This window comes from Clarias gariepinus, chromosome 5, assembly GCF_024256425.1.
Source record: "Clarias gariepinus isolate MV-2021 ecotype Netherlands chromosome 5, CGAR_prim_01v2, whole genome shotgun sequence".
In the NCBI taxonomy this organism is placed as follows: Eukaryota; Metazoa; Chordata; class Actinopteri; order Siluriformes; family Clariidae; genus Clarias; species Clarias gariepinus.
The window spans coordinates 19,637,535-19,665,469 of NC_071104.1; the positions used below are offsets into that span (position 1 = coordinate 19,637,535).

The 27,935-nt window shown below is 39.1% G+C and overlaps 2 protein-coding genes across 3 annotated transcripts in view; both read right to left on the minus strand.

The window, feature by feature from the left end:
* Window positions 1-17,725, minus strand: part of adcy5 (adenylate cyclase 5) — a 77,200-nt gene extending 59,475 nt beyond the window's left edge. For both annotated transcript variants that reach the window (XM_053496238.1, XM_053496237.1), the window contains exon 1: window positions 15,518-17,725. In XM_053496238.1, the coding sequence (XP_053352213.1) occupies window positions 15,518-16,552 (1,035 nt within the window). In that variant the 5' untranslated portion in view covers window positions 16,553-17,725. The remainder of the gene's footprint in view (window positions 1-15,517) is intronic.
* Window positions 17,726-19,439: 1,714 nt separating this feature from the next.
* On the minus strand, window positions 19,440-27,853 carry hacd2 (3-hydroxyacyl-CoA dehydratase 2). The gene is made up of 7 exons (XM_053497046.1): window positions 27,652-27,853; window positions 24,381-24,498; window positions 23,849-23,867; window positions 23,586-23,674; window positions 21,932-22,053; window positions 21,527-21,705; window positions 19,440-21,427 (listed from the first exon to the last, which is right to left on the minus strand). The coding sequence occupies exons 1-7, from the start codon at window positions 27,783-27,785 to the stop codon at window positions 21,345-21,347; spliced, it is 744 nt and encodes a 247-aa protein (XP_053353021.1). The 5' UTR covers window positions 27,786-27,853; the 3' UTR covers window positions 19,440-21,344.
* Window positions 27,854-27,935: the final 82 nt, after the last annotated feature.

Here is a 27,935-nt window from a genome sequence, read left to right on the forward strand (position 1 = left end):
CCATGGTAAATCTACATGCTAATAGTGCGCAAGTTAGGTTCTTTCAAGAGAATCAATCTAATAGATGGCAACAAAATAATACTGTTCGTCTTTACATTTCAGTAATGTATATTTTGGCATATACCGTATTTTGATTTTCAATGACCTTTCCAAGATGCACGATATGCATCATGATACTTGGCTTTGCTTACAAGCTACCAGTCATACAAACATTTCTTATTTAAAAAACCTCTTTGATGATTTATAGTAAAACATCAAAATTATTATTATTTTAAATAAATAAATAAACGGTTTAACCTTACAAAGGGAACATAATCCACTTTTACAGATTAAATAAAAGATTTTCCATTATCATTTTCTAAATAAAGGATACAAAAATTCCCACAATACCGTCCCAAAAAAAGCATGCGTTGGCTTATGCTTATAGTTCACATATGTTTTACAGTATCGATTTTACATCATCATAAATCACCAATCGCTACCTGTTTTAACTCGACATAGTGGCACGGGCATAGCCGTAATTCATCACTCTATACGAATATTCTGAAGTTTATACTAATTTGTATACGGGGGGTGTGGGGAGGGGGAAACAAGGTTAGTATTTCCTCTTCAGCATAAGATATTTAAATATCATTAATAATAAACAGGTTTGTCCAGTACAATGGAAGCTTAGCTAGTTTGACTTTCTAAAAAGTAAATATAAAAGTACTTTCATTTTCGTAAAGGAAAATAAATGCATGTAGTCAATAACATCTACAGTTTGGCTAAGGTAAAAAATCACTGAAGCAAAAAGAAAAACAGGAGGTGTAAACACTATTTTGGTTCCGATAGTTATTTTGCCTTACAACATAATCTTTCTAAAACTCTGACCTGTGAATTCATGAGCCTTGGTCATGTGAGCCACCAGAAAGCAAAAGGATGAGTCTGTGGTTTAGTTAGTCAATGGACTAATAGAGGAGCTGCTCCTTACAGTGTACTGGCCAGAAAATTATGTTCAGTTCTTTGGTGCAGATTAATAAAAATCTCCTCCGCCAAGATACATTACTATAGTTTCTAGCACTTTTTTAGTTATGTTTTTCTTCGTTACGTCATTTCCGCTTATTCTAAACACAGCACAAAAAAGTAGGTGAATGTTACAGCAATAAAGATATGAAATGTTTCCATTTAGTTGTAATTAGCTTGCAAAATCATCTATCCAAAAGACATTGCTGGAGTTGGGATGCCTGACAAAATGATGCTGGGTTAACTGGGACATGGAATGAACGACACAAAATTAAGTTCAACCTAAAGCATGTTCGCAGCTTAATGCATGTTTATCTGTAGTCTCTCAAGTTTCTAAAAGAGTTCAGAAAACCTGATTGGAGAAGAAGATGCTTTCGCCCTAGTTGCCCTCGCACACCTTAAAGCCTGACCCTTGGTGATGAATTCTTGATGCACAATGCGCGAATTTCAAAATAGACTATGAGCATGCACTTGGTCGAGCTGCTAACCTTCCTCTGCTTTTTTGGTTGTGGAGATAATGGCCTTTCCACTGTGAAGACTGTTGCTTCGTTTCAGGGTCATACCCACCCACCCAAGTTTCATCATCAGTAATGATCCTCGACTTAAAGGACGGGTCATTCACAACATGCTGAGTTCTTGGCAGATTTTGACACAATGTTTCTTCAGCGGCCTGGGGAGAAACTTGGCAGCAACTTGGCACATGTTTTAACCACACGTAAGGAATTGCGTGTGATTAACTTTATTCCAACATCATATAGTCGATGCTTTCATAGAGGCAATTCTTACACAAAATAACTATGCTAACCATCTATCCATGTCTCAGCATTTGTAACAATGCCAAATTAAGGTTTTTACAACCAAAATTTCCTGCTGGGGTCAAACGTGTGTACACTTACAGAATATACCACCACCTCCAAACCTTACAAACAAACGTTCGAATAAAACAGTAAACTGTCAAATATAGTTTACTGAGATGTAAGAAAGTTCATTTCATTCAAGTTTACCATGCTGAAGACACATTTTATCATTACTGCGTCTATGGTTCTATGATTTCTATGGCAATAGAGTGAATTTCACAAGTCTGAAATGAAAGTCAATATAGTAGGGCTGCATGATTTTATTTATATATTTTTTAAAGTATGTGCAATACACTCACCTAAAGAATTATTAGGAACACCATACACCGTGTTTGACCCCCTTTCGCCTTCAGAACTGCCTTAATTCTACGTGGCATTGATTCAACAAGGTGCTGAAAGCATTCTTTAGAAATGTTGTCCCATATTGATAGGATAGCATCTTGCAGTTGATGGAGATTTGTGTGATGCACCATCCAGGGCACGAAGCTCCCGTTCCACCACATCCCCAAAGGATGCTCTATTGGGTTAAGATCTGGTGACTGTGGGGGCCATTTTAGTACAGTGAACTCATTGTCATGTCCAAGAAACCAATTTGAAATGATTCGAGCTTTGTGACATGGGGCATTATCCTGCTGGAAGTAGCCATCAGAGGATGTGTACATGGTGGTCATAAAGGGATGGACATGGTCAGTAACAATGCTCAGGTAGCCCATGGCATTTAAATGATGACCAATTGGAACTAAGGGGCCTAAAGTGTGCCAAGAAAACATCCCCCACACCATTACACCACCACCACCAGCCTGCACAGTGGTAACAAAGCATGATGGATCCATGTTCTCATTCTGTTTACGCCAAATTCTGACTCTACCATTTGAATGTCAACAGAAATCGAGACTCATCAGACCAGGCAACATTTTTCTAGTCTTCAACTGTCCAATTTTGGTGAGCCCGTGCAAATTGTAGCCTCTTTTTCCTATTTGTAGTGGAGATGAGTGGTACCCGGTGGGGTCTTCTGCTGTTGTAGCCCATCCACCTCAAGGTTGTGCGTGTTGTGGGTTCACAAATGCTTTGCTGCATACTTCGGTTGTAACGAGTGGTTATTTCAATCAAAGTTGCTCTTCTATCAGCTTGAATCAGTCGGCCCATTCTCCTCTGACCTCTAGCATCAACAAGGCATTTTTGCCCACAGGACTGCTACATACTGGATGTTTTTTCCTTTTCACACCATTCTTTGTAAACCCTAGAAATGGTTGTGTGTGAAAATCCCAGTAACTGAGCAGATTGTGAAATACTCAGACCGGCCCGTCTGGCACCAACAACCATGCCACGCTTGAAAATGCCTAAATCACCTTTCTTTCCCATTCTGACATTCAGTTTGGAGTTCACAAGATTGTCTTGACCAGGACCACACTCCTAAATGCATTGAAGCAACTGCCATGTGATTAATTAGATATTAATTAGATAATTGCATTAATGAGAAATTGAACAGGTGTTCCTAATAATCCTTTAGGTCAGTGTATAGTATAATTATGTGATTATTATAACAAATTTTGGTTTAATACTGCGATGTTAACTATTAAATTACTATTTTTGTATTGCATATGTATTTATCTAGGCTAAATGAATAGACAACTGACCTCATTAAGAGGATGTTTGCCAAGATTTAATCACAACAAAATATATATATATATTATAACTTTACCTTTAAAAAGAATTGTGACAGAGCAGTGTTTCTGTGTAGAGCAAAGAGAAAGTGTGTGCGTGAAGGCGAAAGTAGGACGCGTGCAAACAGACACAGAGCAGGCTGATACAGAGAAAGAAAATGGATTTTTAACCTCTCTAAAGAGACTTGCTTTTGCATTACACACATGCATATAGACACAAAATAAAATATGTTTTATGCGCACACACGTGGTCACAGTGTTAAAGTAAACAGTACATAGATGTTGATTACTAGTAAGAGACACGCACTAAGACCCAGCAGGGGGAGACGATTACCCACAATGCCGCAGTGCAAGAGAGAAAAAACGCTGGCTCAGTTGTGATCACGTGATGCTCGGTGTCAAAACAAGAAGTGCATGCGTGATACATGATACTCGGTACTCGTAAACCAAGACTTGTTCGTTTTCCCCAAGTCAAATTTATTCAAAAAAATCTTGCGGAACACTCACAAACCAAGTTACTCGCAATCTGAGGTTTCACTGTATTTAAATTCTTGTCAAACACATAAATAAATTCCCATCTATGCGTATAATCATTCATATTATATACTGCTTATCCTGAATTCAGGGTCGCGAAGGGCCTGGAGTCTATCCCAGGAGACTTGGAGCACGAGGCAGGGTACAATCCATCGCAGGACACACACACAACGGGCAATTTGGGAACACTAACCGGCATGTCTTTGGACTGTGAGAGAAAACCGGAGTACCCGGAGGAAACTCACCAAGCACTGAGAGAACATGCAAACTCCATACACACAGAGACAGGAATCGAGCCTGGCCGGGAATCGACCCGGACCCTGGGTCAAAATACACAGCAGCCTGGTCTGAGAAATGGGACTGTCTAACTTCAATCTGCAGCCTAAACCTGGGCAAAAATGATGTGGTCAATAGACGGAGACACTGACTTTTCTTCGCATTTTTGGGTCGTGACTTCTTCGCCGCACAGGGGACGTGACGTACACTAAAATAAGACACTGAAGTCTTGCTTTTTCGTTCTGGGAGGACAGAACTTGAAAACCTGTTACCTGTTAGCCGACCCTGAACCGTCGATGCTGTTTTGAAACGATTACCTTAACCTCGGGACATTAATAATAAATGTATTATGTACATTTAAAATTATTTTTATTTTAAAATAAGAACCAAAAGCTTTATTACACTGTCTTATTGCATTTTAAATTTGAGGTAGGCTGGGTTCAGATTGGCCAAGAAAACTCCAACGCACACAGACCCGAGGCAGGAATTGAACCCTCCACCCTGAAGGTGCGGGGCCACAGTGCTAATCACTACGCCACCACGCAAATAAACAATCTGGTTTCTGTTATCAATTTATAACATCTGTAATTTATAGCATTTGTAATGAATTTATGTAGCACTATAATATACTATACTGCATCTGCATTTGAATTCATTTAGTGCTTTCCTTGAATACCCTGACATGTTCTTGAGAATCTCTTCTGTGGTTTGTGTCAGCTGCATTACCAGCATAAGAGAGAGTACCACTTTCTGCCACATTTCTGGATTCATGAGACCTTATGTTTAATAAATCCCACGTTCAAACGCACACTTAAAAGCATATCTGAACTCCTTTTGTCATTACACGTGTCAGACTTTGAAAAATGCATGGAGTGAACTGCTGCTGTGAAATCCGGCTCAAACTGACAAATGACTCACCTCCAGTCTCCAAACATCTTACATTAGTTAAGGGGAATAAAAAGGGTCCTTGGACAGTCGTCGTTGGAGAATATTTGAATTCGGGAATTTTACAGGGACGAGCATCAATGAAAGTTATAGTGAGGAAAAACAGGAACGCTGCACTGAACATGCATTTGCTATGGATGATTATTTCGATCTAGATACTACGCCAACAAAATGTTACACAGCAGAACATGCAAATGTCATGGGAAGCTGGTAGGAAAATACCAAAACCACAAGATACACGAGAAAGCCATTACAATACAGCATATAAGTGTCTATACAGAAACACACCAAAGGTCCTTTCACCTCGAAAGCATACAAGTCCGATTGTCTTTGGAGGTCATAACTGAATAATCTTTCATGTGTATTTAAACCAGCATGATGTGAAACCAGTCATTGTAAACACATCACAGGAAATATCATTGACCTTAGAAAAAAAAGAGAAAGAAGAAGAAGAAAAAGACACAAAAATGTATACAAACAATTATTGAAAGATGTTCTTAGAAATGTAACAAAAGCCCAACATTTTAATTTAAACCAATTAAGCAAATCTACTTAAAAAAGACAAATGCATTTAAAAGGGATCATTTGACAATAGGAAGCCACTAGCACATGCTTTTTAATCTAATAGATATTAATGCTTTTAAAGGCTTTTTAAGTTACTAGCAATTAAATAAACAGGCAAAATCAATGCGCAAAATAATTAATTTGTGCATCATATTACGACGATTCCTAGAATGCACTTCTGTGGACGAGCAGAAGGTTCAGCTGAAATTGTTGAATCTCAAACCTAAGCACACAACGTGACATGGAGGCTCATTATAGCTTAATGATGTAGTGAGAATGTGACATCTACTACACCATCAGGGTCCCCCCCCCCCCCCACAGCATATAACTTCAGCCTCAATACCCTCCAGAAATGAGTCTCTTTGAAATGCAAAAGTACACAGCTTTGCTCACAAGGAAACCACTGAATTGATTACATCTATGCCAAAATATTTACATGTGTACAGTTAGCCCGTTTGTTTGCATGTCGTTACCACCTTGCTTACTGTATATTTCACAGTGCCGACAAAAATGACAGCTTTCCACTGTTGGCTGATTAAAATAGCCCCTAGGTTAAAGTGACAGCAGTTCCATTTCCTTTGAATAGCAGTTATTATTACAGTCAGACAAACCAACATACTGCTTGTGTGTATGTATGTTCTGCCCACACCTGACACCGCAAAGGTATTGATATTTATCAAGCAAGAAGGCATGACCTCCCAAGAATTGAGTTTAAGAACTATTCTTCATTTAGAGTAACAAAGCCTAAGATGAAGAAGGGAAAACAAATTGAGGAAAAAACATTTCTCATGCAAATGTAGACAAGCATTGCTCTCGAGAGCTCATTCCTGAGTTTCTACAGTAATTATCAGCTGTAAACATAGCATGCAAACATATTATGCTCTTATCACATTAAGAGGCAGCGCTTCAAACACGAGCAAGCATATGGTCAAATATTGACAAGGTCTGTCTGTATCAATATTGATGTAAATTCAAGTAAATCTATTAATCAATCTTCAGAAAGGGGCAGATCTATATTCTGTCTCTCCCCGTCACAGAGAACAAGACAGACAGACGTCCAGTGAAACCAATCAATAGGTGTAAGAAAAAAACAATTAAGCATACCAAGAATATGAGTGGACAGGCTTAGACAAGAGGGTTGCGAAATAATGATGATGATGATGATGATGATGATGATTAAGAAATCACACAAAGCACACACAACCTACTGCCCTGTAAACATTTGTGTTTATGAGCGGCTTTACATGGTTGGGTATGGCTGTACTGTTACCTGCTCCGATGGATTTGAGACAGCACTACATATTCACCAGCTCGGGTACATGTTATCGGCATAAGCATAAAATATTAAAGAAAGCCCAACAATGATAAACAATGCATATGATGAAATGAGAGTAAAAAAACTAAAAAACAAACAAACAGAGCCACCTTTTACCGATCTGATCATAAAGTGCTCAAAAGTAAAACAAGTGCTTTCCAAACCCACCTGTGCTCATGTTGTCATGTGCCCTACAGCCATACATAAATAGAAAATAATGAAACCAAAAAAAAAAAAAACAGCAAGAACAAATAAAAGAATAAATAAATAAAGTCGATTACTCCTCCAATGGATGCATCTGCTTCTAGCCTTCTAGTGTCCTTCAGGTAGCCCCAGAAATCAATCGAAGTCTGCCGTCTAAGGACGCATCAGTTGTTTAAACACACTCAGAGGAATCAGGGAATAAAAAGAGAAGAGGCTGACAGAGTGCTGTTGCCTATATGAGAACCGTTTTTAGCGCGCAATGGATGAAGCAAGGTTATTGTATACACTAGAGACAGAATTTAGTGTCCAATACCAATTTTGTGGGTTTTTTTTTATCACAATTGACAATATCAACAAATATTTCTGTAACCTTTCTTTAACACAAATGGTAATTGTTAGGATTTTCTTTAAAACTACACAAGGTTACAGGAAATTGTCACAAATTTCAAAATAAACGATTTTGACACGCACACGCGCAGACAAAAATAAAAATCCAACTTAAAATGAGGCAACAGCTTCAAACCAGGGAGGGCGAAGGTTATCTTGTGCTTCCTCAGAGACATGTGACGCTAGCTGACTGCGTCATTTCAAACTGCTGCTAACACAGTTAGGGGGCAGGAGGAAAGCGCTATCTGCAAGTGTTCAACAGACGCCCATGACTGGCTAGTGTCACTATGATTGATGCGAGAGTGACACCTCCCCCCCGAGAACCAAGAAAATCTGCTCCCTAGACTCCCAGCTACGAATAGCTGTAGCAGGGTTTGAGCTCACAATCTCTGTATAACAGGGCAAACGCTTTTCGTTTTGCACCACTCAGGAGCTTGTGCAGGATTTGCACTGAATCGCTTGTATCTATGGCCGATCACTGGGCATGGTCAATCAAGCTAAAAAAAATTATAATAATAAAAGAAAAAAGATCTGTGACCGGGTAATCAGTGCATCTTTAGTATAAATGCTGCTTCTCCTCCCATAAATCATACAAGAAAAGATTAAATTAAAAAAAAAGGGAACAAAAATTGCCCATGAATAGAATTGAGCACAGGCCAAAACACCAACATGCTCGCATGTACAGTGATGTTTTAACTGATGTTAAATTACCATATTGCTTTTGTCTTCTGTGACCTTGTTTGTTTTGTTTCCTGCTTCTTTTTTCATCTCCTTAAGTACAGATGCTGAGATGTGAGAAAGGAAAACTACAGAAAGAAAGGCAGAGATGCAAAGAAAATGCCCTTGGACTATTAACCTACAGGCTGAAGGGATACAGCAATATACAGAGGTGAGTAGAGTAGCCAAAAATTGTACTCAATAAAAGTAGCTATACTTCTAAATAACATTACTCAAGTAAAAGTAAAATGTCATCATCCAAAATATTACTCAAATAAGGGTAAAGAAGTATTTAGTAAAAGATACTCAACTACTGAGTAACTGTTTTATCGTGATGTCCAATTAGTTTTTTTTTTTTTTTTAGAAATTATGTGAGCAGCCAGAGAAAAGAATAAAATAATATACAAATTCTGACAAAAATAAAATAAAATAAATGAATAAAAATAAATATTTTTTAAAAATAGCAAATTAAAGAACAAGAAACACAAATGTCCTAATCTCACTTTTTTCACAACATAAAGCTTTTGTAATAAATACCTACTGTAGGTAATGTGTATGTTTGAACAGTGTAAACCATTTCCAGTGTAAGATATCCTGTACTGTATGTTCAGTTGCCCTCTAAATGGCTCAGCAGATAGAAAACAACATTAGAACATGTGTACAAGAGGTCTCACTTTACGAAGAAACTTATATTTTTTAGTCTCCTGCTTATTAATAATATATGCTAACATTGCAATTTAGCTAAACTAACCACAACATCTTTCCTCGGGTTAGACGTCGAGTTTTAATATGCTAAAATGTCTGTCTGTTTCGGCAGATAGCGCAGACATCGCATTATGAAGCTGTTCTTTTGCATTCTTATGTTTTTATTCGCTGTCTACCACGGCTGAAGATTCTCCTCCCCCCCCACCTGTGGTCATGTGACTACATGTGGTTATTGTTATTGCGGCTGATTGGTCAAACGGAGTCATGTGATTAGTGTTGCTACGTCTGATTGGTGAAGCACAGTCAGGTGGTAGATCCACCAGCTGGCAAAAACAAAGAATATCTAATGTGTAGAATAAATGGTTAGAAAATTAATGAGTCAAGTGCAGCTGAATATAGCAGAGTAAGAGTAGTGTTTCTTCTTTGCAAATTTACTCAAGTAAAAGTAAAAAGTATGGTGCAGTAAAACTACTCATAAAAGTACATAAAAAAAAGAGTTACTTAAGTAAATGTAACAGAGTAAATGTAATTAGTTACTAACCACCTCAGGCAATATACGATTGAGTTTTGCCTTCACACCAAACACCTATTATGTGCTTAACAATTATGCACTGGTAATTACCTAATGAGCTAAACTGGGTATTGCAGAGACTAAAGTCTGTCACTGCTGTGGCAAAAAGAGACCTTAAATCTTATGGCCATCAAGATAAAAAAAATAAAAAAATAAATCTATAGATGGGATAACCTGGTTCTGTTCATTCAGGTCATCAGCTAACTTCATTTTAGTCTAGACCCGACAAACTAAAGCAACCCCAGATCATAACACTGCCTCCAGAGTCTTGTACAGGAGGCACTATGGATGATGGGTGCAGCGCTCCATGTGCTTTACTTCTTACATGCTCATCGCTCTGAGGTCAATCTGGACTCATCAGGACTCATCAGACCACACCGCTTTTTCTATTGCTCCAAAGTCCAATCTTTATGCTCTCTAACTGCTAAATGCTTGTTTTCTGATTACAGTAGTCTCAATAACAAGTGGTCTTCTTATGGCCACACAGCTGTTTATTCCCAATCCTGGGAGTTCTCCTTATGTGCAAATGGAAATGCTCTTACTTTAGGCATAGGCATAATCTCGGTCAATTTTTTTTCATGATGCAACTTCAAGTTTTTAAGTCACATTCCTTCCACAAAGTTATGTGTTAATGATAAAATGTCGAACACTTTTGACCAATAAATCCACTAAGTGATTTTGGTTACCTACTGAACATCATGTTTCGTCATCTAGTTATCCATATTCTCCACCTGATGTTTAAACCTAGGCTTGCATATGATTAAATAAATGTTAGATAATTCTGCCTGATCTGTCTCATGATTCAAGAAAACGTCTGTACATTTTTATACTTAAAAACAATTTTAAAAGGAAAACTCCAAGCAATTAATATGCATTTAAAAAGATTGATTATGTTAAAAAAAAAAATATCACTAAAATAGAATTCTTATAAACTTTATGTACAACAGTCAGCTTCAGAGATGTTTGAGGCGCATGTACAGTATGTTTGATCACAAGTCTATCTATGTACGTGTGATACACATTTGCAGTTACATCAAAAACACCTAAATGTCAGAAACACAGGACTCGAAATGCTGTTTTAGTTATGGTTGATCGTGCGATAAGAAATCTCTGTCTGTGTTCTGTGCTAAACTTAGAAATAAACAGCAATACAAGTGTTACTCCTAATGCAACGCAGTATCTGGCCCATATAAAGTAAAACTTCAGCACATAGAAGCTACATGATGTACAATTCTTGCTTTGCCCAAAATGCATGATGCATTCTCATACAAGCATGGTGCACATCAGGTAGTGCCAGACTCTCGAACCAACTCCCACGCTACAGAACAAGCATTCCTGCTAAATCAATCTGCATTTGTTTGACATTCAACATTACAAATACATGGGCAGTGTAATTATGTTTTGAAAGATATACACACAGGCCCCTCTGCAAGCCCCTGTGAAATATGATTACCCATAAGCCCTTTCCTGTTGTCTTTACACAAACATTTTTGTGCTCATCTTCATGGGAAGTATGATTGTGCGCTTACTGGAACATAAAGAAATGAGAAGACAGAGGAAAGTGCTTTTAGAAGGTTTTGCAAAATGAAAAGGCCTTGGTTGCTAAGATACAGGAAACACTACCTCGAGTCTGGGTTTAGACAGGTAGAAGGTTTATTGAAAGTAAAGACACACCCACTGCTGCAAAGAGATTCCATACTGTTTGAGGGAACTAAGGCTAAAAGTGCACATGTCATCATGGAATGCTGCAACATAAGCGATGTTCAGTTCATTACAATAAAACCCACATGTCTGATACAGGATCAAAAACTAATAGTCTTAGAGCCTTAGAGTCTTAGCGCCAGAGTCAGTGGTGTTAATCTATTTCACATCCAGGTGAATTCTAGACTGGTTTGATTCCAGTAATAATTGATTTGACCCTGAATTAACAAGCCCGCAAGAATTGAAAAGGTAAACCAGGGGCATTATTCTAAGTGTATATACATGAATATATATATATATATATATATATATATATATATATATATATATATATATATATACACATGAATATATATATATACACATGAATATATATATATATATATATATATATATATATATATATACACACACACACACACACACACACACACACACACACACGTACATATACACACACACACAAACTTTTTAACTTGTTTAATTACATGTAGTGTTAAACTACAAAAAAAAAAAAATTCATCACTGTACACCATAAATTACTAGTAAATTTAAATGATACAGGAAACTGGAAATATCAATGTACAAAACTGAGCATCAAAACAGCTTCATACTAAGACATTATTATACTTAACATTCACGCTGACCTGGCAGACGTTACTTACCGTGCCAAAAACCATGAACTTCATTTCCTTTGCCACAAATTTCAAGTTTAAAACGGGGGTGTTAAACATGCACTAAGAACACCCATTTACTCTTTGACTTCAGAATTCTCCCAGGATGAAGTTTTATTTAGTAAACGGCTCTGTCGAGCACGTAATCAGTCCAGCTTGGAGGAGAGTCACTCCTTCCACTGGCAGACTGAATCTCAAAGGCACGTAAATAAAAGGGACTTTCGAGAAAGGACATCTGTTTTGAATTCCAGCGAATCGCTTCAATGTGCATTATGGTGGGGGACAATTCAATTACAGCGGCAACACACCTTGTTAAAGCTGGAGGTGTACCAAGCAAGCCACTAGCCACCTCTTTAGCTCTTCTTTGGATACGGAAACCATGCTAATTCTGTTAGGTGGGTCCCTTAGCCCTCATATACCCTTATCGAAGCACACAAGAGAGACAGAGACTTTAGTCATGCTGACAAATACATGCAGCATGGGAGACTACTGGCTCATTAAACTAAAAACTAAATACAAAGCATCTTAAACATACTAATGTTCAAATAAGAGATGGACAAATTACAGAACAACAATTAAATTGCCCAACCCTAATTAATGCCACCACTGTTGTTTTTATGCTGACATACGGTATATAGTACCTCAACCAATGATGCATTTGGTGTTACATCTCTAAGGTTAAACTGAGTGCCAAATGTGGCTAGGCAACACCAGCTGTCTTCTCTTCTCTTTCAGACAGAGAAGAATCAATGTATACAGCCTACTGAATGTTAGTCATCTCCATTTAATTATGCGAGCTCTCCTAATAGAAGCGTCAACGCAGGATCTCATAAGCCCAGCCCGCTGCTGGAGAGCCCTACTGGGAGTCAAGTAAACAGTGCGATCTGATATGTTAAAGACAACAGCATTGTGTGGAAAGAGCAACATACACAGTGGTTCGTTCCCACACATGCCATTTAAACAGACCATGCTGTCAGGGAGAATTTACTGGCATCTCTTTTAGTGGTTTAAAAAAAAAAAACCCTTCATTATGCTAAAAATAGCGAATGCAAAAATGCTGCCTGCTGCTCTTTGATTACATGTTGATAATGATGTTTAAAATGTATATAAGGAAAGGAAAAGATTCATCCTGTTTCCATGCATATTCCACACAATACTGAGAATGCAAATGTAAGGAATCTAGGGTTTCGGTTACTCATGATTATGCTAAACTACAAACCCTTCGACGCAGGATGCCCTGTAGTTAATGGAGCTGTAGAGTCTCAGGTTCGCAAAAACTTCCAGAACCTTCACTGTATTGCTGCACAGTTACGACACTTTACTGATTCCAGCCCCCACATGACATTTCTTCCTCTGCACACATCGTTAACAGGAAAAATATAAAAATATCAGCAGTTACAAAAGTGGGATAAAATGACTCATTTCATTAAGGCACAGGGAAAATGTGATCACGTGAGCTTTAAAAGACATACGGAAACTCCAAAAACAGCAACATTTCAGCTAAACTGTCTTAGGTGCCATCACCAAAATAGCAGAGGGGAAAAAAAAAAAAAAAAAACTCTCCACTCAGTCTCCCTGACTGTCCTGTGCTCTATAATTAGCAACTAAAATTTGAACATAGTCAGAAATATTTCTATAATTTTGCAAATGCATGCATAGACCGCTCATACAAACATCAGCCATAAACGATAAGGAAGTAAACTGATGAATTAATGGAGCAATAGATAAGGATCATTGTAACATTACTAACATTACTACAGTTTTAAAATATGGTGGAAATCGTTTCCATAAGACGTTAAGCTTTAGGAGGAGAATTGGAATAAATGTAGAATGGGATGTTCAAGAAGCCCACAAGTTTCAGCTAACGTGCTGCTGCTCTTCTCCACTCCCTTCTTACCACTGCACTGTGTGTGGATGGAGTAGCACAAGAACGAAGATTAGGTGTGGGTTCCTTTTGCGGCTAACCCTGGTGGAAGTTAGAAAGTATTAGGGCTTCTTGATTATGGCAACCAAAAAAATCATAATCATGACTATTTCAATTAATATTAGAATCATGCTTACTCACTGACTTTAGAAACATTATGCACTTATTGAACTTTTAGTGAACTTTGTTGTTTGTAACAATGGATGTTCTTGAGCTTGAAATATAATCAGATTGCAAAACCTTTTTTTATTGTAATGTAAAAAAAAAGAAATAGATAAATGCCATTACCTGGCTAAGAATGAGTTTGGGCTTTAAATGAGGGGTGAAAACACCTCTCTATAAACAAATGGATGTGCTGGATTTATCTCACAAAAATGTCAGTGCGAAACTGAATGCATTACAATCGTCATTTAATCTTGATTATCTTTTTCAGAACTGTTGGAAACCAATATTGCAATTGAAATTTTAACTTGATAAATTGCACATCTTTAGCAAGTATTGCTACAACTACCTACAGTAACATCAGTATAATTTACGAGGAGTATGATCATAACACTTCAGACTGTACTCAATCATCCTGTTAATTTTTTTTTTCTTCAATAGGCTGTTAAAGCATTTAACCCAAGCAAATTCCAAACAACCAATCACATGTTAAATTATAAAAAGATCTAGCTCACAGAATCCAAAAGAATTCTATATTGTATGGTTCTATATAGGACGAGTTAGGGTTCCATCCGAGAGACAACCAAAGGACATTTAAGTGTTCTAGTGAAGATTTTGATTTGCTTCATACATCACATGTGCATAGTGTATAGAGGACCAAACTTTGTGTATACCAGCAATACTATAAAATAACTCAAGAAGCTAAAAATTTAAGAAAACCCCATCGTACTAATTCAAGAATTGGTACACGTGCGATAAACATGACACTTTACCATAATTTGAACCTTCATGAAATCAGTCAGTTAACAGCAGAGCATGTCACTGTTAGTCGTGATCAATCATTTGAATAGTGTCTCTCTATTGAGGCCATATAATCACATGTCACACAGCTGCTTCACATGGAACATCCTGATGAGTTTGTTACGGTAACCTTAGCAACAGACCGGAAACCACCCCATTCATTCCCACTAATGCATAGGCTAATTACCCTGGGGTCAAGTGACCATGCATATTAATAATCTACATGCAACTGTGACTACTTGCTGAAGGTGCTTTGCTGTGTTTAAATCAGAAATCTCCAATGAGGCATGATTCAGGGAGATGAGTGAGGAAAAAAGGCAGAGAAAAACTATTCAAGGTCAGAGGTCATTTTAGCCTCCTCTGAAAAATACCATGTTTCTAACTAATCTAAACCAGCAAAGGTGACAGTGGCAAACTGTCATCCCTGTCCCCTTTCTCCAGCGTCTCGTCACTTCTCACCAGCTTTAAAAAAAATTAAATAAAAAACCCAGTGACCCGGGGATGCAAAACTCACCTGTTTCCACAGGAACGGGTCCGACTCGTTGAGCTTCCAGGAGCCCAGCACGTGGATGGCGGCGAGCGTGAGTCCGGTGATGACAGCAGCGCGCATCCTCACGGGCAGCAGCGTGTACACGACGTGGATGAAGAACACGGTCCACCAGACGCCCTCGGAGGCGCTGCGCGGCTGCACCAGCACCACGCCGACCGCCTGCACCAGCATCACCGCCGCGATCACCACGTAGCACACCACCCACATGTGGTCCTGATGGAAACCAGTGCGGTTGCACGCCGCCATCAGCGCGAGCACGAGTGTGATGGCCGCTGAAAACACGAGCACGTAGGAGAGGTGGTACGGCCCCGCGGCGCAGTGGAAGCCGAGCATGACGACGCACACGATCACCAGCACGGCCATTAGCATGGTCAGCGAGCTCTGGTTCAGGCGGAAAAAGTAGCGCTGGTAGAGCCTCTCCAGCTTCTCAGACTGGAACTTTTTGGACTTGAAGACGTGCATGGCGCCGCGGCAGCATGCGCCAAAGGAGAAGGCGACGTCGGGCGAGAGCGCCTCGTCCTCCGCCCTGCACTTGGTCCTCGTCCGGTCCTCCAAGCCCAGCTCCACCGATTTGGGTCTCACTTCTTCATTGCCGTGACGCGGCGAGGAGCGCTCATGCTTGCCGCCGCTGTCCTGCCACGCAGACTTGGACCTAAAACTGACCCGGGCCACCACGGAGCTCGTGCGTCCCGCCTGGCGCTCGGCGATCCTCTTCTCCTCCTCCTCCTCCTCTTCTTCCTCCTCCCTCCTCCAGCGGCTGCTGGTGCGCGTTAGCTTTCTGTTCGCCCTAGCCGAGTATGGACATCCGTTAGCGAGGGCCTCGGCTTCGGCCCAGGCCGATCTGTGCTCGTGTCCTCCCCTCAGGACCGGCGCTCCCACGCCCGGTGGACTCACACTGTTCGACCTGGACATGGTTTCAGCATATGAGGTTGAAGCGCTCAGCCGCCAGACCTCTACAGAACAAGCCACTGCAATCTGTTCTGGATCAAGGATGTTCATAAAAGAGGCCGCGTTTCGGTCGGCATCTCAGGATGTTCACATCGAATTTAAAAAGCAATCATGTACAACACATCTACATCTCAGACTGTTTCATATCCAGCTGAATAAAACAAACATTTTTTTACGTAAGCAATGCTGCCTAGGAAAGTCTGTTTTTCTAAGATCCTCTTACACAGAAGCGCACAAAATTTTGCACAAAAACGTAAAAAAAAAACCACAAACACATAAAATTGCAAACAAGCCTAATTCAGAAAACAGAAACTAATTAAACATGCAATATATTCATTAGGCACAGGTCCCTGCGCAACCAGAAGCATCATGGGAAATAAAGCCTACAGCACTGGGAATTAGCTCTGCATGTGGTGTATGTGGCTGGCATTCCTCGGTTTTCACATTAGCTGGGAGTATTTACTGTGAAGATGCAATTGTGCAGGGATTTTTTTTACGCCAAATCGGGAATAAATGAGCATATTTCCGCCGTCTCCCAGATGCCTTCATTTGACATGTGGAACAAATAAAGCAGCCTGTCCGATCAGAGAGAGCAGCTGGGACCGAAGAGGACAGAAAAGCACTCCATCGTACAGTCCGCGCTGATCCATTGGTCTAGAGATCCCGAGAGAGCTGTTCACCTGCGCGAGCGCTGCTTGCCCACTAGATGGTTACATGATGGTGAGGATGATGAGGACGAGGAGGATGATGATGATGATGATTTCCCCTCGTATCCGAACGCATCACGATCCCTGCTTAAACAGAAAAACGTGTTGCTTTGACGCACCTACGCTCACGTATGCAGTCCAACATAATAAGATCCTTGCCGTGTCGTGAGCTCACAGCTGTCCGATCGCAATCATTCGAGCTGGACGCCTTTCACACACACACCCCTCGCATGCTCAAAACCACCAGTGCTCACAAGGAACCGACGCAGAATGAGTCCGGCATTGAGGACGCAGCTGCTGAGAGCGCTCCCTGCGCGAGCCATGCAGGTTTTCCGTCTACACGAATACACAAGCGCGCGCGCACACACTATTGATTATGCATCACCCTCTGTGGCTGCTTTGTATTGCCATTCAACCAAGTCTGATTTTCAAGAGCTGCCTTTCAGCCAATCAGATCGGGCGCGTGCTTGACTAACGTCGCATCTGGCTTTGCTATTGGCCAGCGCGCGTGTCATACACAGAGGAGCGATTGGGCTTGGAGGGGGAGGGGGCGGCTCCTGAAAAAGTGGCTTGAACACCCGCACTATCGCTCTCTATAGTATGTGAACACAGTAGGCTTGCTACAGCAGACATCACACTAGACTACTACTTAGTATGTAAGTGTGTGCTTTTCGAAATGAGTAGCATTCTTCAGAAACAGGAACTCAGAGATAAATCAATACAGAAAAATAACACAACTGTCAATTGTGTACGTGTTTTTCTAATTCAAATTTTGTCACATACACAACTATACACAGTATGATATGCAGTAAAATGTTTATATGACTGTTTATGACCTAAAAAAAGAAAGGTAGAGTAGAAAGAGAAGGATTTTACTGCAAGGAAAATTGCATTCTATGCAATTTTTGTGAACAGTTGTGAACTTATAATTTGGCATGTGGTATTCTGTGCATAAATTGTGCGATTTTCTTGTTGGTAGTATTGTGTGTGTATTCTTACATGGTCTGCAGCATTTTGTGTGTTAGGTGTCTGAATGTAATACAGTCCATGTTATATTGTGTCCTTTTTTTTATCTATTAACTGTGTACTTGTAATATATATATATATATATATATATATATATATATATATATATATATATTTGGTGGCATATTATACATTAATTATGTACTTGTGATGGTCTGTGGAAGTTTACACATTAATTGTGTGCTTGTAACAAAGTCTGTAGGACTTTGTGTTAGTTGTGTAAATTGTATAGTTTGTGCATCATTTGTGTAATCTTATTGTAGTTTGTGGCATTTTTTGCATCAATCAAGTACTTCTGATGGCCTGTGGTATTTTGTGCATTGATGGTTTAGTAGGTTTCTCACCTGCCATGCAGAAGGCCTGGGTTCAATTCCCACCAAACAACCAAACCCCAGCCACTGGATGCAGTGCCAGTCCCAAGCCCAGATAAAATGGGAGGGTTGCATCAGGAAGGGGATTCGGCATTAAACCTGTGCCAAGTTGTGTGCGGCTCCCCCGTTGCCGGGAGCAGTTGAGAGACTAACAACCATTGTGTAGTAAAAAGTTACATACAATTGTGTCTGTATTATTATTTTATCATTTTGTGCATCATTTCTGTGATCTTTGTATTTTGTGGCATTTTATGCAGTACTTGTGTAATTGTAATATAATTTATGGCTTTATTGTTCATTGTGTAATCGTCACATAGTCTGTGGCCTTTGTGTGTTTGTTGTGTAATTTTATTATCGTTTATGACATTGAGTACATTGATTTTGCCATTTTAATTTGATGTGTGGCATGTTTGAGTGTTTGGGTAATTGTAAGAAAATTTTGTTTGTCAAAATTGTTTGTCATTTTGAGAATTTGTTATGTAATTGTAATATTGTTTGTGGGAATTTTGTGAGAATGGTTGTGTAATTGCAAAATAAAATTGCTGAAAATCCTGGCTATGAGTTAAAGAGCATTGATTTTTATGTGCAGTTTTTTATTTAATTAATTTCAATCTCCCTGAAGTAAGGCAATTCTTAAACAAATCTAAATTCATCATGAAGGATTAAATGACAAGTCATAAAGGTCTGGTAGAAACCAGTCCAATACCAGAGAGCAAAACCTTAACAGTCTGGGAAAAAAAAAAAACATGTCGGTTTGCGAGTGTAATTTGTTCACTTAAATGAGAGCGTAAGGTGTGCACCCCATCAGAGTTAAAGATCTCTACTGCCATCATGTGAATGATCCATAAACCTTTAATCCACAAAACATCCTTATTTTAGGATCAAATGTTTATCAATCCACAAACTTAACCAGAAGTTTTGTAGAACACTGCATCAAGTATAGAATGCACAAATGAAAAACATGGCTGTTTGTACAGATTATAAGTTTATTGTAAATATAAACCTTTTTCTAATCATACAAAGTCTGCTGGTCCCATGCAAATCCTTTGTACTGTATCAAAAGCCCGACGTTTCCTGACAACTTTAAAGGTCATGCGTCCAATGATATTATCCTTGAATGGCGTAGTGTGACAACACTGCATTATTCAAGGAGTGGAGCGAATTCACCTTTCATGCAGTTTTTAGTAAAGTTGCAATCTAGATGCTCATGCTGAAACATCTGGGCGCTGAGAGGTTAACAGCGTTTGTTCCAGGAGCTTTAAAGATAATACTTCATCTCAGTAAGCAAGCATATGCCATATTACTGTACCATAATGGATCCTAGACCAGAACATTTCCAACTAATTAACGTCCAGTTAGCTGATTAGCTGATTAATGACAGTTGCCAAGGTAACTGACCAAAGAGTTCTTCATCTTCACAATGCCAAGTTGGCATGACTGTCCTCTTTTGATGGTAAGTAAAAACAAGAGTATTCCCTTGGCTGCCAGAGATGGCGCTTTTAGGCTATAACCTTTGAAAGTAAAGTTCAGACCCAAATGGTTGGGAAAGGCCAGTCTGCTCATTAGTTGTTCATTAAGACTAATGAGCAAGCCCTTCTTCAAGGCTTGAGCTTGCACTTCACTGCTGTTGGTAATGAGAGCAGACAGACAACAAAGCGCTTAGCAACTCCTGACTCCTGGCCTGCTCCGTGCTTCATTAGATTTTACTCATTGGAAATGCATGACTAGACGCAGGCTAATCCAATTGCACCATTTTCCCACTGCCACGTGCTCTTCCAGCCTCAACCCTGCCTTCTTTCAATCGAACGCTTTAGAAAGTTGCCTACTGACAGGACTCGAAAGCTGTTTAACTGCTTGCTTGAGGTCACCTTTTAGAAGTTATGGAAAGCAGATACATGGATCACATACAACACAACCCTGTACAATCACTTCAGTTACACGTTACCCGCATAACAAATCTAATTTAAAGCAAAACAACACAAAGCTTGTTTAAGTCATTTACATGACCCTTATAAAACAACTAACACTGAAAAAAATTGTTTTAAAGGAAAACTGTAGTGGATGACAGGTCAGTACCGAGTACAAATCCTGAGCAAATATGTAAAGAACAGCAACGACTAAATTAGTAGTCACAGAACACCAATAATGGAATGAGACACTTTTCACGTTGAAACATGAATACAGCCCATGAAGACCTTCAGAACTTGGTCATCTGTTCAGCCTCCTGACTGTGCATAAACAAAACTGCTACCAATACATCCAAGTACACAGGGCATAATACAGACTAGAGTTATCTCTCTTTTTTATCAATATTGATTACTTAAAATGTTCCCAATTCTGTCATTACTTCAAAAGGTGAAAGCCAAAACGACCAATTTAATTTCTCTCTCACTAAGGTCAGGGCAACTGTATTAGACCATATTAAAAACGCTTTCATACACACAAAAAAAAAATGCCATGTATTATCAGAAATGCCTTCTAATAAACCATGAATTTCATATTAATAACCTCAAAAATCACACACTGTATTATCTCATTCCCTAACTAGCTTTAGAAATAGTCTTTAAGTCATTTTAGTATCTTAAAAAAAAAAAAAAAGCTGGGCTCTGTTTATTGACAAGCAACTTTTTCTCTCTCTCTCTTTTTTAAATCAGCCAAGTTTTAATTGGAAAGGTCATCCCCCCCCCCCCCCTTCCTCCATATGGTCAGCCCGTATTGTGTGGAACGCTGGCCGCATGTTTATTCCACTTTGCTGTATTCTTCCACGTGACCCAGAACTTTCTTTCTCTGCCGCAACATGTGGAAGTAGAGCTGAGGGAACACTGTGGACAGGGAAGACATGTTTCTATATAAATCTGTCAGGGAAATTAAAGTAGAAATCTTAGAGCATGGAAAAAGCATATAAATAAAAACGGACTTACGGGGGATGTAGGAGACCATAGTGAGAATAAGAAAGGTATAATAATCGAAGGAGAAATTATACTTGTTGGGCAAAGTGACAGAATAGAGGCCTGTCTTCTGAACATAAGGCAGAGCAGCATAGATGGTCAGAAGTTCTCCAGCCACTCCCATGGGGTAGAGTACAATAAAAAATGTGTATCTAGACAGGTGCGACATTAATCTCCGTGAATTTAATGCTTACACTGGATTAAGCTTAAATAATAAATGAGATATCGTAACACTACAGATAGCCCTGTTTAAGTTTTGTCAATGGTACAATTTAAACATTTAAGCTTGCAATCAGAAGCTTTGTTTTAGTTAATAAAGAACACTACACAAGAGGAATAATGCATAATCAATAGCACTGTGGGTGTTAAACCCTTTACCTTGCCCATTTTATAAGATAAGGCAGGTGGTTGAGTAAGCTGAAAGTGTAGAATGAATAGCGGATGATCTCCGTAACAGTCCACGCGACCACAAAGAGGAGCACACTGTCTTCACTCTGGACCTAAAGCACAGGAAACAGACGAGGCCAATGTAAGCCTTAAACAAGGTTTATACACGTTTCATTTAGGATGTTAAACCAGAATCATGCAGCTATGTTTCACTACTTCAGATGCATTTCAGTAAGCAGTAACTCAGGCAGAGTCAAACCACATCAGAAAACACATCAAACGGCTACGTCCGACCTGCACATCATCCAATTTCCAATATTAATTCTACACGTCACATGTTATTTTACTAAAACAGAAACAAAACAAGCAAGAAAACGATCATGATAACCTCAAAACATACACAAGTGTTACTGGTCATATTGTTTTAAAGCAGGTTTCATTTTTAGAAAAGAAAGACTTACAGTCTTTTAATGTTTCTGGGAAGATGTCCTTTTCTAGGTGAGTAAAGAAAACCTGAACCTTAATTACAAATAATGCAAAAATGCTGAATAGGATATTAAAGTAACCATTAAAATCATGCAGAAATGTCAGAAAAGTTTTAAAGAAGTCTAAATTTATTAGTTTATTTCATTGCAAGCTTATAGATGAACTCATTTAGGAAATAAATAACACAACATGGTCTGAATAGTACAAACAAAATAAGAAAGCATTTATAAAGAATAAAAAAAGGGAAAAGTCTGGATTTATTGAACTGTTCTGTAGGGGTAACACTAATTTGACAGGTTTTGAGATTTAAAATATTTTTTAAAAAGTGCTGCTTAAATAAATTAATACTGTTTGTTTAACTGAGATGATAAATCTAAAGCGTGTCATTTCAGTTTCATACACTGATTTTTGCTGATTGTCTTAAAGACCACCAACAGGTCTGGATTTATATATACGGGACGTTCAATTCAAACCAGGACTTTTGGTTGCGCAGAATAACAGAACAGAGATAAAACAGTTACGAGACCTTTATTTCTCCAGAATCCCCTGCTACACTAATGCTCTTATCCCAGCATTTCACTTCTGCTTAGATACCGTCAAGGTAGAAAGTCTTGCATGCACTCCTTTAATGGCCCAAACATGTGGAAATCGTTTGGGTCGAGGTCAGGACTATATTGTCACACAAGGAATGCGACAATAACTCCCAGTCGAGTTTTTATAACATGTAAGTAGTGTCTGTGAACGATTGTGCGGACAGTTCCGACAGACAGATGCACTTCTTCTACGGGGTGGCAACAAGATATCCATCAATCGTTAAATGTTCACAGGAATAACTGCATTGCGTACCGAGCCACCTTAGCCAGGATTGTCATTCATAGACATGGTGCCTTCTTTAAAGCATGTGCACTGTTCAAATGTTTCACTGTATTGTCTGTGGCAATGACTTCAATGTCATTCGGTTTTACAGCTTCATTTACAAGAAATTTCATCACAAGTCCTAGCAAGACTACAGTGTTCTTGACTGACACTCACTGCTTGGTATGCAGCCGTATATTTTGCCCCGTAAACACCTGTTTATTTAGCAAGCTTCGTATACGAAACAGTACTACACATCACAATTTAAAAATAATACTCAAAAAATTATGAACATGAAACTCACTTCTCTAACACTGTGTGTAACAGCCCACGTGAGGAACACACGTGACATCACCTGAAACCCAGTCAGGACCACAGAGGAAGGTACAATGCCTAGAAAAAGCATATGGAGATGAGAATTTGCATTCACACGGTGGATATTGGTGTAATAACCCGACTCAAATAGCTGAATATGACTGAGCTGACTAAAGAAACATGTTACCTGGGACATGTATGTGTATGGATACGTTTATTTACAAGATACATATAAATAATTACAGCACTTACCAACAGCACAATGCAATATCTGTAACAAAAAAAAAAAAAAGAGATAAAAAGTTGATGTAACCAAATTTTGAATAATAAAAAAGAAGCTTAACTGCAGTGTTCATGTAAAAACTGCACTAGGAAAAATATTAAATACAATGGATTTGATATGAATATTTGTGTATGGTTATTAGACAGCCACATAAGTTATTACTGCTATTTGCTCTGATTTGCCTGAAATGTATGCTTCGGTCAAAACCTTTGCTGTCGTCCAATGCTAAACTGTAACTGTGGCACTGATGCTGAGAATATGGATATCATCATCATCACACACCTAATTTGCACTCTGGATTGCTGCCACAAGGCGTTTGTGTTGGAGCTCAGTAGCGTAGCAAAGCATTGCTCTATAAATAGCTCACTACTTTCTAAGTATACTTTCCTGTGCCAAGGCATTTTTATCACGCTGGCAGGAGAACATGTTTAATCCCAAACTGATTGTGTTGCTATATATGCAAGAATGGTTTGCCTGATTATCTCACAGCTCAGCACTGACCTCAAGGAGAGCTCCAGTCTGAAAGAACTTCAGTGGCTTCTCTATTGAGTAGTACAGACCATGGTAGCTGCCTCTAGTAAGATATGCCCGGACAAGACCCACAGCAATGACCAACCACCTGGAACAAAGAGAACCCGGAAAAGTATTTAGGACAGCCAGGACGATGCTGTTAAAATATGCGGTTTATAACTACTAATAACAATACAAGTAAAACCATTTACTATAGTGTTGTCTAGTTTTGCTTTGTATTTTATGAGTATTATTTAACGTATATGCTGTTAAATGTAAATTGTAAAATTTATAAAAGTTCATAGCAGTTGTTTTTTTTAATTTAAGCATTTATGTGGATTTTTAATTAGGTTTGTCCCTATGAGAACACGTTTCAAAATTACACTCTGACCACTTACTCACTCACTCATCTCATATCGTCTATACCGCCTTATCCTGTATACAGGGTCGCGTGGGGCCTGGAGCCTATCCCAGGAAATAGGCCTGGAGCCTATCCCAGTGAGAAAATTCACTCACTGGGAACATGCAAATCCCTTGCACACGGACGTGGGAATCAAACCTGGCCGGGATTCAAACTCGGACCCTGGAGGTGCAAGGTGACAGTGCTTACCATTCAGTCACCATTCAAATGCAAATTTTTATTTATTCTCTATTATTACTTATTTACCAAGTAGAAAATATTAATACAATAGTATATCAACAAAAACAGATCTTAGTGGTGGATCAGCCACTAGTAATTGTAAGTTATGATTGAGTTTATTGGCGTTGTAAAAAGTTAAAAGTACTGAGCCTGACAACAGCAATGCTTTGAAAAAAACTGTACTGTGACCTGATGCATGATATATAAAGATCACGTCACCACATTACCCAGCACTATGATAGATGGTGGGAAATTTTGGCAATCCAAAATAAAAAACCCATATAATAATTAAATCATAAAAAAACAACAACAGCCTAATATAAACAACAGTGGAGATCCTTAAAATTGGTTCTCTAGCACAAAGGGCATAAAGTCTCAGACATAACTAAAGACATAGCAATAAAAATTTAAAAACATTTTCCTAATGAATATAACCTTTTTTATTTTTTGGGTGGGTGGGGGAGAGGATTATTTGCTTTTGTATCTAATAGCCTGATTTAGACTATGTTTATCAAGTCTGAATGTGTGTGTTGCTTTCCCACTGCATAACTCAATAGGGGGAAACTTGGTGGAACAAGTAATGAAATACTCCATTAACAAATATGAAATAAACTAGAAGTGCTGCGTGATCAGTTAGTTTTCTTGATATTTTGGTTTCACTAATAATGCTATAAAGCCTCTACAACTACTCCGAGAATTACAAGTAAACACCAAGGGCACTACAGGCTGAACCCTTCCCAGGTTAAAAAAAACGATGGATCTACTAATCATTCTGGTCCCCGTGGTGCTCAGTTACAAGCCAACATTAAAGATATTTGCTTCTCTTAGCCTTTGTGCTTACTTCATCAAGTCAGTAAAAAGCACACACATCCAAGCCAGGGTGATTTAATATTATTCTCTAAGGAAATGGAGGAGAGTGTCTGTTACAGATTTATAGCTTGCAGGGTGGGCTGGGGTATGGTGGGGTTTCGGTGCGGTCTGACACACACCACCTCAGTAAAACCCATTTCTTAGACTATTTACCAGCTAGAAAACTTCTTGGACTCCGCTGTGGATCGTTACAGGGCAAGCAGGTAGAGCAGCTATTCTCGATTATATGAGTAAAACAACAATCAATAAGCAAAAAAAAAGGCATCATTCATCTTTTTCAGGGTCAGTGACTGAATGTAGGTTCTTTGGTTCACAAATTGAAATTGTCTTGTTTTATATACTTACTGGCGGATGCTGTACGGAATACAAACACCCTCGTGACAAAGCCAGTGAAGGCAATATTAGATAGAAGGCTAAAAACTAACACACTATTGTAATGCTCCGTTTCATCTGAATACCAGTGAAAATGGTAAACTGAAAAGTCACAGTTTTGGCGTAAGGTTGTTTATTCTGTATAGTCTGGCTACACAGACTTTAACATCTCATTCAAAAGCATTTGTGGGGAAAATTACATGTTCATATTCCTTACACCCACCCATGAGTGTATATTTTATGGATCCTTGCTAATGACAAGTTGCAGATGTGTGCGCAACAGGGGATGAAACATATCAGCCTGAAAAGCAAAGGAAATCTACACTACTTTATCCTGTGTACAGGGTGACTAGGTATCCCAGGACACCTAGAGCACTAGGTAGGATACACCCTGGGCATGGTGCCATCCATCACAGGGTGCACACACATACACACATTATATATATATATATATATATATATATATATATATATATATATATATATACACATATACATAAACACACACACACACACTTACATGCTCATTCACACAATACAGGCGAAATTAGAGCACCAATTAGCCTAATCTGCATATCTTTGGATTGTGGGAGGAAACCGACCAAGCACAGGAAGACCATGCAAACTCGCATACATGCACACAGACCCGATGTGGGAGACGAACCCTCGACCCTGAGGGTGCGTGGCGACAAAATAACAAAACAATCTATTTTGGGGTATCTGTTAATAGGAAATGAGCTAACGTGAGTACAGAAAGCAAAACGTTATACTGATGTCGTTTTGTCTTTGAGATACTGTTACCCAGCTATCCCGGTTATACCTACAGTGACCCGGGGCATCTTGTACTCTGAGCTGATTTCTAATCTCTCGGTGTTGCGCAAACGTGACCAGTCCTGTTTCACTGCAAGAACACACATTTGGTAAATGCTTTACAGCCCCACATTTGTCCTGAGGTTCAAGTTCATTACAATGTAATGGATTCACAGTAGAGAATAAAACAGCACTCAGAGATACATTAGTGAGGCATTATAAACAGTAATCATCCTGCCTGGAAAACTATTTAACCATATATATGAGTGCAAACATATATGAGTAACACACACACACACACACACACACACACACACAGTACTAGCTACTGTAGTACTCAATGAAGTATTATTGTATTATTGAAGTATTATAGACACTATTCCTGTCACTATCACAGAAGCTGTGCTTAATGCTGTCAGGATTTCTGCACACTGTGCTTAACGCTGATCTTTTACCAACTTAAAGACGTCGTGCAGATCGCAGCGCGCTGCCTACAGCCTGTGCATTAATTGTGCTGTTCAGATCAGGAAGTGGATGGATTTCAGTCTGCTAGCTGAGATGTGTCCATACCCAGCGGTCATAATCACGTTGTAGATGACCAGGTAGGCGGTGGCCAGCGCGCCTGCTCCCTTCTTCTTCTTGTGGTTGTGCTGGTCTCCATCGTTAAAGGGTTTTTTCGTGCTCCCCATGACAGGTGCAGACATGGCCGAGCTGTAAGTTTGTGTAGCTAACTGCTCGCCCCTACTAGCGTCCCTCTAAATTAGGGGCCTTAAGCAGGTTTTGGGATTTGAACGCAGCGCCATCTATCGGCCACGCTAAATCTGCACATTACAGTGAGTTGAATAATACATTCA

Excerpts from the sequence above, each read along its gene's own strand:
- hacd2 (XM_053497046.1), bottom strand. The coding sequence starts at position 27,785 with ATGTCTGCACCTGTCATGGGGAGCACGAAAAAACCCTTTAACGATGGA. Across the intron at positions 24,499-27,651 it reads AACGTGATTATGACCGCTGG|GTGGTTGGTCATTGCTGTGG; the intron begins GTATGGACACAT and ends TCTTTGTTCCAG. Across the intron at positions 21,428-21,526 it reads TATGGTCTCCTACATCCCCC|TGTTCCCTCAGCTCTACTTC; the intron begins GTAAGTCCGTTT and ends CCCTGTCCACAG.